This window comes from Populus alba, chromosome 15 (assembly GCF_005239225.2).
Source record: "Populus alba chromosome 15, ASM523922v2, whole genome shotgun sequence".
Taxonomy (NCBI): Eukaryota; Viridiplantae; Streptophyta; class Magnoliopsida; order Malpighiales; family Salicaceae; genus Populus; species Populus alba.
The window spans coordinates 11561120-11577844 of record NC_133298.1 but is presented as its reverse complement, the minus strand read 5'-3'; the positions used below and the strand labels follow the sequence as shown (position 1 = coordinate 11577844).

Sequence of the window (16725 nt, the reverse complement as noted above, 5' to 3'; positions counted from 1 at the left end):
GGGCTAGATCCATCGAAAACACAAATATTTCTTATGTGATGACTTGAGGAACCTGCCATTTCTACACACTTCTATATTTGATGAATGTATGGGATGAGTAGAAATGAAGGGAAGGAAGAGAAGAATTTATAAATGAAAAAGTGAAAATGCAATCATACCACCTACATGTAGGCCAGTTGTAGTCTCACACTCTCTCTCTTTATTTATTTATTTTGACAAAGCATGTATGTACAGGTAGTTGTGATTGTGGCTCACATCTTCCCTTGGTTTTACGTCCAAGAACGGCTTAAACGCCCTTTATGGGTCGGGGATAGGCTTCCCATCCAGTTTTCTTAAAAACTGGCAAACAGGGTCTTTTTTAGTCAGATTCCCAAGACTAAGTCGATCATGTTCTTTATGGAATTGTGGCCATAAATCATGAATTACACGATGCACATCTCCACTAGGATGCGTCTCAAGGGTCAATAAAAGATTATCTAAAGACCCCTTACTCAGTCCATCCTTAATGAATTGTATTTTATCTTCACGGTTTACAGATACCATTCCTAAAGAACGACATGTCGCATTACAAGTCCATCTGGCACATCTGTGACAGACTTTCAGTCGTTTTGCACGACGTTTCTTTGCAAAAGTGCTTTTAGTTGTTCCAGGCATGTGTGAAATGAAAGAATTGGAGGACTCACCTGATAATCGGACCTTTGCTTCAATCAGCCAACGAATATCTTCAGGAATTCCATGGTTCATTAACAACCTCAATCTTTCACACCTAGCACGGTAAATTTTTGTAATCGCATTCTGAGGCAGAGCTGGAAAATACTTTTTCAATTTTTCAAGAGTGGTGTCCATTTTTAAATGAGAATTGGATGGGAGATTCAAAGAAAGAATAAAGAGCAGAGAATTGCACAATTATATACACAGATATCAGTTATCATGGGAAACTGAGATAACCGACTTAAGAGTCACGGAGTACCGTTATCTGCCATTTGACCGGGGTGAGAGGAACTAGCAAAACAAAAGATACACCAAAACAAACACAAAACAATGTGAGAAAAAGAATCAATCTTTATATACAGGATCACTCAATTCAATAGAGTCATTTTCAACTGAAAAATTGTCAAAATAAACTTTCAACCGATGCCCATTTACCTTGAAAACATTGCCATTCTTTGGATTCTCGATATCACAGGCCCCATATAGATACACATGTTTCACAATAAAAGGACCACTCCATCTTGATCTTAGTTTTCCAGGAAATAAATGGAGTCGAGAATTATAAAGCAAGACTTTTTTGACCAACATTGAATGTTTTTCTAAGTATTTTCTTGTCATGAAACTCTTTGATTCTTGCTTTATGAATTCTTGAATTGTCATATGCATCATTTCTAATTTCCTCAAGCTCATTTATTTGCAATTTTCGCAGCTGACTAGCATCATCAATGTTTGAATTGAAAGCTTTAATAGCCCAATAAGCTTTATGTTCAATTTCCACAGGTAAGTGACAAGGTTCTTCATAGACTAGTCTATAAGGTGACATACCTAATAATGTTTTATATGCAGTTCGATAAGCCCAAAGTGCATCATTAAGTCTTAAAGACCAGTCTTTCCGATTAGGGTTCACCGTTTTCTCTAAGATCTGTTTGATCTCCCTATTAGCAAGCTCTACTTGTCTACTTGTCTGAGGGTGATAAGGGGTGGCAACTTTGTGTGTGATTCCATATTTCTTCATTAAAGAAGCAAATGGCTTGTTGCAGAAATGTGTTCCACCATCACTTATTATGGCTCGAGGAATTCCAAATCGACTCAAAATATTGTCTTTCAAAAACTTTATCACTGTTTTGTGATCATTGTTTCAACTTGGAATTGCCTCTATCCATTTTGAAACATAATCTACTGCAACTAATATGTACACGAAACCAAATGATGGAGGAAATGGACCCATGAAATCTATACCCCAACAGTCAAAGATCTCAATGACAAGAATAGGATTTAAAGGCATCATGTAACGTTTCGAAATAGATCCCAACTTTTGACAATTTTCACAAGTCTTGCAGAATGCATGTGAGTCTTTGAACATGGTGGGCCAATAAAATCCACTTTGTAAGATTTTTGCAGTTGTCTTTCTTGATGAGAAATGACCCCCACATGCCTTAGAATGACAAAATTTAATGACACTACTTACCTCATTGTCAGGAATGCATCTTCGAAATATTTGATCAGGACAATATTTGAATAAATAAGGGTCATCCCAATAAAAGTTCTTCACTTCGTTCAAGAACTTTTTTTGTTCTTGGGTACTCCAATGAGCTGGCAATTGTCCTGAAACAAGAAAATTAACAATATTAGCAAACCAAGGCATCGTAGAAACGGAAAATAAAGATTCATCTGGAAAGTAGTCATCGATTGGTGTGATGTCAGATTTCGAATCTGTTGTCAATCTTGACAAATGATCTGCAACAACATTTTCGGTGCCTTTCTTGTCTTTGATTGTGATATCAAATTCTTGAAGTAACAAAATCCACCGCACCAATCTAGCCTTAGAATCTTTCTTAGAAAGAAGATATTTCAATGCTGCATGATCACTAAAAACAACAATAGGTGAGCCAACAAGACAAGATCTGAATTTATCACAAGCAAATACTACTGCAAGTAATTTCTTTTTCAGTGGTGGTGTAATTCATTTGAGCACTATTTAAAGTTTTACTTGCATAGTAAATCACATAAGGTTTCTTATCTTTTCTTTGTCCCAAGACAGCACCCACGGCATAATCACTAGCGTCACACATTATTTCAAAAGGTAATGACCAATCAGGAGGTTGAATGACAGGAGCAGAAGTAAGCAAGTTTTTAAGTTTAACAAAGGCTTCTTCACAATGTTCAGTCCTTTCAAAAATATTATCCTTTGTTAGAAGGTTACTCAAGGGCTTAGATATTACACTAAAATCTTTGATGAACCTTCTGTAAAAACCAGCATGTCCTAAGAATGATCTAACATCTTTAACAGATTTTGGTGTTGGTAAGTTGGCAATTAACTCGATTTTAGATTTGTCAACCTCAATTCCTTTCGATGAAACAATGTGACCAAGTACAATGCCGTTTGTTACCATAAAGTGACATTTTTCCCAATTCAGTACAAGATTCTTCTCTTCACACCTGCTCAAAACCTTTTCTAAGTTAGTCAAACAATCATCAAATAAATCACCAAAAACAGAAAAATCATCCATAAAAATTTCAAGAAAACGTTCAACCATATCACTGAATATGCTAAGCATGCATCTTTGAAACATGGCTGGTGCATTACACAATCCAAAAGGCATCCTTCGATATGCAAAAGTACCAAATGGACATGTGAAAGTAGTCTTCTCTTGATCTTCCAATGCAATTTCAATTTGATTGTAACCTGAATAGCCATCTAGGAAGCAGTAAAATTCATGACCTGCAACTCTTTCTAGGATTTGGTCCATGAAAGGTAAAGGAAAATGATCTTTTCTAGTCATTGAATTAAGTTTCCTATAGTCAATGCACATGCGCCAACCCGTAACAGTCCTAGTTGGAATTAACTCATTTTTCTCATTCGTTATCACAGTGACTCCAGACTTTTTGGGTACAACTTGGGTAGGACTTACCCATTTGCTGTCAGAAATAGGATAAATGATTCCATTATCTAGAAGCTTAATGACTTCATTTTTCACTACTTCTTTCATATTAGGATTAAGCCTTCGTTGCATTTCTCTAGAGGGTTTAGCATTTTCCTCCAAATAAATCCTGTGTGTGCAAATCAAAGGGCTAATTCCTTTTATGTCAGTTATGGTCCATCCTAATGCATTTTTGTGCATTTTCAGAGTCTGTAATAACTTACCTTCTTGATGCGCATTAAGTTTGGAAGAGATTATTACCGGAAAAGTTTCATTTTCTCCCAAAAATGAGTATTTGAGATTAAATGGTAACGGCTTCAATTCAGGTTTTGGTGGTTGAACACTTGAAGGTATGGGCTCAATTGATCGTGGTGGCAATTCTTCAATTTGTGGTTTCCAATTGCATGCCTTTGATTCCTGAAAGTAGACCATTTGCAAATCATCAGATTCATCAATCTCAGTTTCACTAGAAGTGGTTTGAAATTGATCATGAACTAATTTTTCAATAAAGTCCACTTCCTGTAAATCATTATCATCTCCAGGTTGCTTGTAAATGTTGAAAATATTCATCTCCAATGTCATGTTTCCAAATGATAGCTTCATCAGTCCATTCCTACAATTAATCAATGCATTAGAAGTGGCAAGAAATGGACGTCCTAAAATGACAGGAATTGAATTACATGCTTCAACAGGTTGCGTGTCCAAGACAACAAAATCCACAGGATAAATGAATTTATCAACTTGTACCAACACATCTTCAATTATTCCTCTAGGCACTTTTACAGATCTATCGGCGAGTAAAAAGAGTTACAGAGGTTGGTTTTAACTCACCTAGATTGAGACTCTGAAAAAACTGAATATGGAAGTAAATTCACACTAGCTCCAAGATCAAGTAAGGCTCTTTCAATTTTATGTTCTCCAATAAAGCAAGAAATTGTAGGACAACCAGGGTCTTTATATTTCAAAGCATTATTGTTCTGAAGAATGGCACTTACTTGTTCGGCTAAAAATGCTTTCTTTTTCACATTCAATTTTCTCTTCACAGTGCACAGATCTTTCAAAAATTTAGCATAGGAAGGAACCTGTTTAATAGCATCCAACAAAGGTATATTGATCCTTACCTGTTTGAAAATTTCAAAGATTTCAGAGTTGTGACTAACTTTCCTTTGTTTGATCATGGCATGAGGAAATGGAAGTGCTGGCGGGGAATCAGCCTTTTCTTTGCAATGTTCAGGTTCAACCCCTTCCTTACCCTCAGAGATAGACTCATCATCTTTCTCACAAGGTTCAAGAATAGGTTTTTCAATAACCTTACCATTACGAAGAGTGATGACTTATTTGACTTGATCCATGTGTTGGCTTCCAGAACCACTTGCATTTGCATTGTATTGCCCCTTTGGATTTTGCTGTGGTTGAGAAGGAAACTTACCTTTCTCTTGGAAACTGAGAGCAGATGTTAATTTTGCAAGAGCATCTTTAAAATCGGTCATGCTTTGAGCAAGTTGAGTGTTGATTGTCTCCTGCTTTTCAATGAATGCATGCAATGTTTCCTCAAAATTTCTTCTAGGAGGTGGAGCATAAGGAGGTGTGACACGATCAAAAGCTTGATGTCTTTTCCCAAGTGCAGGAGTGTCGAAGTAATAAATAACCCGGCAAGACCGGGGTCGAACCACAGAGAGGTTAATTGTATAAATTATAAATAACAAAACAACAACAACAACAATAATAATAACAATAATAATTACAATACTCAGTACGTGGCGTTGTTACACCTGAGAATGATCCAAAAGACCGGGTCACAGGTTTCCAGCCTATATACTGAGTTTATGAAAAGATCAAAGGGATATATTACAGAATGTAAATAACAACAATAACAATAATAATAATAACAATAGTAGTAGTAGTAGTAATAGAAGAAGATGAAGAAATTAATGAGAACTTTGAGTTGGAAGATTAATGTAAGGATTAACCAATGATAAAAACGAATGTCAAGGTTAGAGGATCCACTAACGGTACTTCAAACAAGTATAATATAAACTCTTATTACTCAATTGGAAACCACACATAAAGGAGGTTCCCATCAGATTATAAATTGTTAACATGATTACATTAGTTATCTTATTCGAATAAAGCTAATACTTGTAAATGTTGGCAGGCATTCATGATTATAACTTATGTTAACAACAAATCAAGTTCCTTTCATAGCTCAGGTGTCGGTTATACCATACAGTATGGGCTATGAAAGTGCCAAGTATTTGTTGTACCAAGTGTTACACAACATAAATCTAGATTAACCATTTAACAAGCAAAGTATTAAAAGTGAACAAGATAACAAATATAAAACATGTTAGTATCCAACGTTAAGGTCCATGTTAAGTTTATATTATACTTATTCTTACACCATTAGTGTACCCTTTTCACCTTGACATAGTTAACTTAGCTAAACATAATGAAAGAAAGAAACATAAATGAACAAGGTAAGAACATAAATGAGAAAGAAGTTAACTAAGTAAAGGAAAGGAAATTAAGTGCATAAACTTGATATTAATGAAAGCAAGACATAAGCAATACAAAGAGAGAAAGAAAGAGCATGATCTTGATCTGGAAACCAAGATGCCTCAATACATGGTAAGTGCCTCCTTTTATAGGCCAAAATTTGGAACTATTGATTTGTTGACTAATTGATGAGTGGGTGGCCACATCTTGACTAGATAACAATCCTTATCTTCTTGTCTGATCAAGACGTCATTGCTAACATCATAATTTGCCCAGAATCCTCAAGAATGTTCTAGGAAATTGTCTCAGCTTTCCAACAAAAAAAAAGATGAGGTCATTTGGACTTCTAGAACTCAAGATATGGGCTGAACACTAAATAGTGTTTGGGCTGCAGGACAGCTTCGGACTTCTTCGTTGTTCCTTCAATTTGGACTTCAAAACGACCTTTTCAAATCTTGGGCTCCTCATGAAAGTTGTAGGCTTTTGTCTTACCTTTCCATCCATATAAAGTGGACCTAAATCCGAAATCTAGAGCTCCAGATATGATCCAATTACCGAGCAATGTTCCGGTTTGGACTGCACCGACATCTCTTTTCTAAGTTTGGCCATCTCTTTGTCCTTTAACTTTCAATGCTTAAACTCATCAATCAATCCTTTTATTTATGTGATAGTCCTGCATTTAAAATGAGCATTTACCATAAATTAAGGTATCTTATAATATCAAACTTGTTATTATAAAACATGCTTTAGTTAAGGAGTTATTGATACTTCAAGTGCAAAATGATGATATAAAACCTTGATAAACATGCACTTTTAAGTACTAATCAGAAAGCAACCCAAGGGAGGGTTGTGACTTATACGAGTGACCACCCCTCCCCCTATGGTTGAGCTGCTTTGCCCCTCTCCTGACAAGGTCAGTCTCCAAAGACCCTATGTTAATCTCTGTTTTATAATAATTCTTGATAATTACTCTTATAATAGTTCATCCATGTTTTAATTTTAATCTATCATTATACACAGTGATCGATTAACAAATGAGATTAAAACTACTCCAGTAGATCATCAACCCATCTGCTTCCCTTCTAGTTGCTTCCTCGTATTAGGGATCTCTCTCTCAGGTTTGTCTACTTGTGAGTTTCTCATCTCTAGTCTTCACTCATGAGTTTTAATTATGTTTTTTTTTCCTTTTTAATTAATTAGTTTATCCTCTATTATATTTATCTTATTTGCTTTTCAATGCAGAGGTCAGAGACACGGTTGCTGGAAGATTTTGTCCAAAATTCTTTAAATTTTCCCTAAAAGTTGCAAGAATATACTTGAAAATAAAAATCAAGGGGGAGCTAGAAGGAGTTTTAGCTAGGGAATTGAATGGAAAATCTCAAAAATCCATTTCTAAGATAACCATTTGTAGTTTTCACTTTAGCTGTCTCATAATGCTTTTTTTTTTTCGTTGATAATTAACCATTTGTAGTTTCACTTCAGCTGTTTTGAATGTTTTTTTTATCTTAGAATGCTTTTTTTTTTTCCCGTTGGTAATTAAGGAAATAAGTCCTTATCTATATTTTGATGACATTGGTTGCTATGAACACATAGGAAGAGAGTGCTAGCATTTGACACATCACATTCAGCAAAAACTCCATGCACTTTGTACTTGTATATAAATGAAGGCAAAAGATTTTAAGTAGCATTTCAAGTTCTACAGCCAGTCAACTTTTATGTGAAAAACAAATGGAAAATGTCATTGCAGTAAATGGCTCTCATGACAATACAATATCACTTCTAATCTGAAATAATTTGAGTCCATCTAACATGTTAAAAAAAACAAATGAAGCAGAAAATGACATTCTAAGACATAAAAAGATAAATAAGATACTAAAGACAATACTTAAAAATGGGCCTATATAAAAAGAATGCCTTTTGAAGTTATGAAAACACCAACATCTTGTATTTTTATTTCAAACCTGAGAATATATTTTGGATAAAATGGATTGATAAAACACTTTAAGATAAATTTACACTCAATCCTGCTAAAAAAAGAGACCATTTGACAAAAATTTTCAGAGATGGTTGTTGATGTTTATTTATTTGACTAAAAAAATTGCTACAAGTAAACGTAAGTTTAGAAATATTGCGATGTCACAATCGCACAAATTAATTACCCTAGCTTCAAACGTAACACACAAGATAGTATAGAGTAAGCAAGGGGTCGATCCCACAAGAAAGATTCAAGTCAGATTTTTATGCTAGATGATATGCAATTTGAGGGGGTTTGGATGTTATCTAGGCTAAAACAAAAGAAAACAAAAAAACTATCAAACAAAATTTAATAAAATCATAAAATTATCAAGAGAACAAACCTTGGTCACAAGCACACATCCACCTATAGAAATCAAAACTGATCATGGAAACAAAACATCAATTTATATTCTGAATATTTATCTCTTTTTAACATTGGTTAGTTAACGGATTCACCATATAACTAACCCTAACCATCAAATAACCACAGTGTCCGCGCTAGTAATTTAATTCAATGGCAGCCTTAAGAACTAGATAAATTGATTAATCAATAAAACATAACTGTCCGCAGTCTATGTTTGATTTGATTGAATATTTCCCTAAGATTAATAACGTAGATCCGCTACAATTATTAAACTCAGTTACTTCACAAGTTCATATACCACAACTCCGGTTTTGATATCAAACTTAGCAATAAATTGTCTACAATAATAACTTAGAGTCCGCTCTAGCAATTAAACTAAACAATCATAGGAAAAATAAGCATAGGAGAACAAACATATTCATCATATAAACTAAAAAGAAAAGGTAAAATAAATCTCACAGTTCTTGAAATTCGAAGGTTTCCATGTCCTTGCAACCAAGAAAATGAGTTTAGCCTTGCATGTTTGTTGAACAACTAATCAAAAAGATGGAAGAATGCATGATTTAGGGTTTCTTAGAGGAGGGGGGCATTTTTCTATTGTTGGCTGGCTGCCCCCCTTCTCTTCTCTCATTCTTTTAATATCCTATAAAACCCTAGTCTCTATTTTACAAAATAATCCTCTCTTAAGTAGACTGTTTACATTTAAGTACTTCAATAACTATTTTCCTAAAAAAAAAAGAAATAGTCTTGCATGAAATCTTCAAGCTTTGACTTAGAGGAGCTAAATTGCTGAAATAAAAACTTGGATGTCAGTTTAGATGCTTCGGAAAGTAATTTGGACTCGTTTCTTCACGAAACATGTTTGTTGGCAGAATTTAGTTGTCATCTTTGAAAAATCATATCTCCCTCATATGACATCATTTTTGGCTGAAATTTGGAGTGTTTATATTTCTTTTAGTAAGGAATCTAAAAAATTGAGTTTGCATAAATTGGACTTCTGTAGCTCCAGATATTCAAGTTGGAATGACCGAATGTCAACACTAGCAGATTGTGAGATTTGACTTTGAAAGCTGTGATTTCCATTCTCTTCCTTATTTTATTGTCTTGCCTTAGATTTCCAGAAAGGTATGCATGTTAGCTTTTTAATGCCACTGGAATCACTTCATTTCAACCTTTAGATCTCACGCTCTGCACAAAACATCGACTGAAGGTCAAATATGCCAATTACCTCCAATTTACTCCTTTTTGCATCTTTCATCCAAAAGTGCCTTCAAAACATAAAACAAAGAATATCAAGGTATTTTATATATAAAAAATATGCAAAACACTAGTTAAATGTGGGTGAAACTATCGAATAATATGGTTACATCAAGAAATAATAGCGACAATATCAACATGTATATGAAACAAGCTAATTTTGGGTTCATCTAATCATGTTTACAGAAAAATTGTGCTGACATGTCCTGCCACCAGTTTACACCAACCTGTATATGACAAATGATTGAAATGCTGCATTACATGAATAAGGTTGACAGATTTATAATCCATGTATATTTGCATGTTAGATATTGTGCACACATTGCAAAAGCAATACACTCACCTCCAACCATAAGTTTCAAATATACTTCTCCTACTCTCTCTCTACCCCCCCTCTCTCTCTTTATCTCTCTCTGCTTTGCTTCTTAGTAAGATTATCTACCTACCTCCTAAATTCAATTATGATCTGGGTTATGTTTTATATAGTTTGTTTCAGTAAGATTTAGACTGATGGGTTTTGCTGGAGTGAAGTTTTTGTGATTTTCCAATGAATTAATGAACTAGTTGTTGTTTGTATTGTAATGTATTGAGAAGCATTTTATATAATACCTTTCATTTTTGTTTTTTGTTTTAATACATGTTTGTTTGTTGTTTTTAAATAATACTTTTATTTTTTTATCTTTTAATTTAATTTACCATGTTATAATTCTATATTTTTAATTTCAGGTTTTGATGGCAATAGTATTAACTATTAAGAAATCGAAGTGCACTGTTTTTTATGTGCTTTTTGATTGAGATGATGTGCAAATGAAAATTTATTTTTTTGGCTTGGAGAGGTTTATAATAATGTTATTTGTTGTTTTTGTTAAGCCCTTTGAATGCAATGTTTTGTAATTTATATTTTAACTTGTGTGTTATTTAAACTTATCTGCAGACAAAACAAATGAGAAATAAAAAATTATTAGGAAGGCAACAAATGAATATTCAGTGGCGCCCAAAAAAAGAATTGAATTAAAAGCCCATTAGAAATTGAATCAATTAAAAGCCCATCAGAAAGCCCATTAGAAACCCATTAAAAACAGCCCAAAAAAATATAGGTTTTCTCGGTTTTTTTACATTAAAAACCGAACCGAACTGAATTGAAACCAGTCGTTTTGACTCGGTTTTGGTTCGATTTTGGGGTTTTTTTAAAAAAAATGGGTTTGGTTGGTTTTTATAGGTAAAAACCAAACCAAACCGAAAATGATCACCCCTAGTTACACCCAACTTTGGATCGATGAAGGGAAAACTATAGGCCACCAAATCAATCATGGTTTGATCATAGTTAAAGAATAACACCACCTTTACAGGATCTATGACTTGGTTGGCTTCAATAACCTCCTATTCACCATGATTAATTCATGGAAAATTCACCCCCAGTCAGCCATTTTCTCCCAAGCTTCAGTTATGAAGTTCCAAACTTTTTCTAGAAGCTCCAAGAGTTTGTTAAACATCTAGAGAGCCGAAAAATAGAAGAATAAGATAAAAGAATCGTCTCCTACGAAAAAAAAAGCAAAAAATAAAAAAGAATCTCTTATGATTTAATTTTGAAAAACTACCTTTTAACCCACAAATGGTTTTATAACTACGTGCCTTTTAAAGTTATAAAGAAAAAGAAATCACAGAGGAAAAAGGAGGAGAGAATCACAAAGAAAAGAAGGACAAAAACTTAGAGGATTAAATCAGCAAAAGTCTCTTGATAAAAAGGCTATGAAAGATTGATAAGAAATAGAGAGAAAGAAATAAAAGGCAAAGCTCTTGAGTTCAAAAGTAAAAGAAGAAATACTAGTTGACTATAAGCTTGAGGAAGGAGCAAAAAATTCCAAGCAAAAAAGGCAACATTATTAAGGTATTTCTCAAACTTTGATGAGGGGGTGGAGCTTATTGAGCACACTCTCCTTTTCATTATGTTTATTGGATGTTTGTATTGGATGTTCATTATGTATTTCCTTTTCAGTTGCTATGGCAGTATTTGGTTAATTTAAAATTCTTAGAGGAAAAAACACCATATTTTGTTCTTAAGGCGCATTATCAAACATAACTTTAAGACAATTTTAAAGCAAATGATTTCCAGTTAAGGGTGTGTTTGGCAAACATGCCATATTAATTTTTCAGTAGTGTTTATTTTCTCATGTTTTATGCTTTTTCCAAACTAACCTCAAATAATTTTAAAAAATTCTAAAGAAATTCAACGATCATTTTAAAATTATTTATAAGTCCCTCACAAGTTTTCCAACTATTTTATTTAATATTTGGGATGTAAATTACAATACAAGGTACTGATCCATTACTAAATATACTTGCCTTTTTTTTTCTTTCTTTAAAAATTTAGAAAACAAATACATTTAATATATTAATTCCTTATTTGAAAAAAATACAAAAAACACATTGTTATTTTTTTGCATACGATCAAATTCTAAAATTTTCTTGCATACTTCATAAAAAATAAAAAATAAAAATTGCATTTTTATCATACTTCAAAAAATATGAAAAAAAAATATATTAATGAGTATCACAACAAGTTCGTGATTATCCTTTAGTATTTGGTCAAATTTTCAAAAATACCATAAAAATCAATTTGTTTAATTAATATTTGAGGTATGAATTTTACCAAGTAATGCATATTCTAGGTATTTAAATGAATTGACAAGAATACACCTTTAATTTTTAAGATAAGAATTTCCTTAGCAAGGAAAACATTTCTTAAACCTTAGACAAACCAGTGAATAGAAACATAACTCAGACAAATAAACAATACAACTTGCCTTAAGTAAGGTATATTAGGGGTGATATGTCCTCCCTTTACACAACAAGTCCCCTTATTCATACTTTGAGACCAGTTATGATTCTCAGTGACCAAAATACTATATGACGACTTGATCCTCTTTTTTTTTTATCGATAAAGGATAATAACTATTGTTCTTTCCGCCTAAACCATGAAAATCTTAATCCAAGACAATGATCATTGTGATGTCGTACGTGTGCAACAAATCATAATAGAGTATGATGTTGTGGACAGACATCGCATTACTAGACCATCCCAATTATTATTATATCCCTTCTATAATATAATACCCCCCACCAAAAAGACCAATCAAACTTGTCATTAATTCTTTGTTGAAGAAGAAGACATGGAGAAAGAGTGAGGAAATAATATATGTAAGTTAGGGTTTCTAGAAGGAAATAAAGATACGGTGTTTTCAACATTACGTGGCTATCATGAGCAAGCTAAATTGTTTACACTTGCACAAAATGTGTGCAAGCACATGCATATTTAGAGTGTGTATGCAAGTCTTTTTTTATTCAAAATGAAAGTAACATTGATTGTTAGCTACTTGTCATTACTCATATATTTTTGTCAATGTCAATTATCTTATATAAATGGTGGCCATGTTGTTTGAATAGTTTGTTTTGCTTTTAGTGGTTTCATTGACATAAATCAATGTTTAGGTTTAAATTTCAATGTTAATCCCAATGCCAGGCAGAGTTGCTGAGTTAGCAGAGTTGTTAATAAATTTGGTATATATTTTGACTGAATCTTTCTTGTAATTGTAATTGAATTCTTAAATATACTACGATTGTTTTAAATGGTCCAACCCTTAATATTCTTTCTCTCTTTTCTTGTTCTTCAGAATAATTTAATAACTTTTAAGAATTTTATTATATTTTAATTAATATTGTTTCGGGTGTTGAATTTTATTATTAATAGAAATTTAATAGTGAAAATGTCTTATTTTTATTGTGTTTATTCTTGCATTTCATTCAATTTAATTAGGTGAAAAAACTTCTCTCGGAATAATGATAAATAAATTAAAAAATGGACAATACCATCAAGATTAGGAAAAAAATATTTAAGTACATCAAAATATAAAAAAAGATCATAGAAAACATATTTATTTTGAATACAATTTCTCTCCAAATGAAAAGCAGTATAATATAAACACATTTTCTAGTTTTCTAAGTTGGATAAATGTTCTAAAACTTTAAGAAATGAACATGTATTTTTTTTACTTTTCATCCAAAAAACTGAAAAAAGAGAAGAAAACTAAAAAGAATAAAGGAATTTTTTGTTTTGTTTTTGCTATGTGTTTGCAAAAACAATTGTAAGAAATAGACAAGGAACACAGTTTGAGACCCAATTGACAGTAGTTACACTGATATTTTTAAAGCACAATAAAGACTAGGCTTACCAGTTCAAGCCAAGCCCACAAAACTAGAGAGGAACACAGCAAAAGGCTTGCATTTTATCCTCACAATACTAGTCTCCATAGTTCGCAAAATCTCATCCCCTCACTCGCTCCCGATTTCATGTCTCTCTTCATCGCCAATGGCAATGGTGGGGGAGGCAGAATCCTCTACACCAACCCCACGAGACACCACCCTTACACCCACACTCCATGCCGTCCTCATTTCCTGTTTCCACTCAGAAGATCACCTCATGATCGCCTCCATATAGTCTCAGCTTCCAACAAGAAACTTTCTTCTGTCTCTAGAATTGGCAAGTTTGACAGCAAGAACAGGAGGAGCTCAACTACTTCGACCAAAGACCAAGAAGAGAATAAAAGGGATGGTAGTGGTGGTGATGAAAATGTTAATGGTGAAGTTAAAAATGTTAGTACAAGTGTTGGTGAGAATTATGATGGCTATTTCTTGCCAGAGCTTCCTGGGGATGAGCCTGATTTCTGGGAAGGTCCACAGTGGGATGGTCTTGGCTTCTTCGTGCAGTATATGTGGGCTTTTGGTATTGTTTTTGCGGTATGATATGCTTGTCTACTTTTATATTTTGTTCAAGTTTTGTTGCTCTTGTTTCTGGCTTTCTGCTGTTAATTATAGTTATTTGCCTCATATGCATGGTAAATTTCCATTTTCTTATCCTATGCTATTGAGGGGGTGAATCTATTGACCACTAGAAATTTAAGCTGAATCTAGTTATAGTCATTTGAGTGTGGATTGTTTCTAACATTGCCCAACAAACTGTGGGTAAAGAAAATTTAGTTTTTAGACTTTAGATTCTGGGTATTGGTTGTACTTTCGAGAATGATTACTTAAGTTGTTATTATATGTGATCCAGGAACTTTTTGTTCTCTGTCCCTGTTATGATCTCAGATATCTCATATGCAATTACAGTTACCAACTACATATAGATATACTCCAGCAATTCTTAGAAATCAATGGGTAGAAGATTTTTTGTATGGTTTCAAGTTGCTGCAAATTAATACTCCATTTGTGTATGAATTTAGGATACATTTGGTATTATGTAATGAAATGTAATATAATGGAAGAAGAAAAGGGTGATCCTTTGTTTCATTAATACATTTGATTGTGTTTTACTTTTAGCGGTGCATGATCTGGCTAATGTGGAAAGAAAAATGGAAAACGAATACGACGAGAAGATACAGATAGAAAAATGTTTTTGAATATTCGGGGATAGGATTTTCTAACACGGAATACTAGTTTTCTTGCTATTTGACTAGCTATGACCAAGGTTATGAAAGTTTTCTTCTTTACTATTTCTTTCACTTCCGAAAGAAAAGAAGACAAAGAATAGCACATGGAAGCTGGAAACTATCTCTGCTTGACCTCTGTGCATGTCAAGCTTACGACGGCTGAGAGCCCTTAATTCAGTTTGGATAGTGAAAAATTTGAAGCTACTTCTTATAGAAGCCTATATATTCTTGACTTTTGGCTTGCAGCTTTAAATGGTGTGAATGATTTCTGCTACTTTATCTCCAGTAGTAGATTCCTCTCTCAGTTTAGATTAGTGGAAGTAGTTTCTTTGTTACTCTTTAGGGCTAATGTTCTACTTATCTTTGTCAGCTAGTTGCATGTGGGATTGCCGTGGCAACGTACAATGGAGGGGCAGCAGATTTTAAGGAGACACCTGCATACAAAGAGTCAATCCAGTCGCGGGATCTTTTAGAAGAACCGGAAGCATCTAATTCTGATGTCTTCGACTCCAATCCAACTGAGGTGGCACCTAGTTTGGAATAGTGACTCTGTAATGATGAATGTGAAGAATCTCTACTTCTGGAATATGATATAGATCCTACAAAAGAATGTCCTTAATTGACAAGGTAATGCTTCTATTTTGTAACTTTTCAAATGTATGCATGTAATTATTTTGTGAGAAATTGATACAGAAAAAATCCTAGTATGAGTTCAGTTTTACTAGCACACACTATATTTTTGTGTGGTTGTCTAAATTCTCCCTTTCAGTTTCTATGCGAGTCTTCTGATTTGCTGAACTTGGAAAGAGTTTTCAACTGAAAACTTGAGAGTTGATAGGAGGGGGGGGGGGTGACCTAATTCATCCATTCTTAACTAGAGAAACCATTTTCAAGATATTCAAGGTGAAAGTATATGCACGTCCATTCGTGGCAAAGAAAACAGAAGCAGCCGTTAGCTCAAAGTAGCTTTAGGAAAAGGAGCGTCCGGAGTCTCTCAAGTAAGGGAAAAAACTCATACTGATACGTTCTTGACAAAAAAATTGCTAGGTAATTTCCAGCTGTTCTATTTGTTCGTTGTCTACCTACTACTCCAATGTATTTTCATAGACTCCTGCTCACTTTGAGTGATAAGTGGCATTTTGGGTTGAGGTGGCATTCAAGGTTTCATGTCTTATGATTAAATTATAGCAACCGTGTAGTTTGGCTGTGATTTCATGATTGCATAGCCTTCTGCAATAAAATCACTGGAGGTTAAAAAATGCCGTTCAAGCACTTGCCTTTTACACTCCAAACCAGTAAATACTGTTTAAAACCAGTAGAAGGGTTGCATACGGATATAAATCAAAGAAGAGAAATCACATCATAACTAAGAATACCAATATAGGATAAACATAACATGCTTATTATTAACCTAGACCCAACGAAATGCTTTTGATAAAGAAATGAGTGCCAGAGTCACCAGAAGCATCAAAGA

The 16725-nt window shown here is 33.6% G+C and overlaps 1 protein-coding gene and 1 pseudogene across 1 annotated transcript; one reads left to right on the top strand and one right to left on the bottom strand.

The window, feature by feature from the left end:
• Positions 1 to 297: 297 nt before the first annotated feature.
• The window catches only part of LOC140954631 (uncharacterized), an 86614-nt pseudogene continuing 70186 nt past the window's right edge, over positions 298 to 16725 (bottom strand).
• LOC118032774 (uncharacterized) lies at positions 14012 to 15978 on the top strand. Its single transcript, XM_035037559.2, has 2 exons — positions 14012 to 14559; positions 15622 to 15978. The coding sequence occupies exons 1-2, from the start codon at positions 14113 to 14115 to the stop codon at positions 15793 to 15795; spliced, it is 621 nt and encodes a 206-aa protein (XP_034893450.1). The 5' UTR covers positions 14012 to 14112; the 3' UTR covers positions 15796 to 15978.

Coding starts and splice junctions, on each gene's coding strand:
- LOC118032774 (XM_035037559.2), top strand. CDS start 14,113: ATGTCTCTCTTCATCGCCAATGGCAATGGTGGGGGAGGCAGAATCCTC. Junction 14,560..15,621: donor CTTTTGGTATTGTTTTTGCG/GTATGATATGCT, acceptor TATCTTTGTCAG/CTAGTTGCATGTGGGATTGC.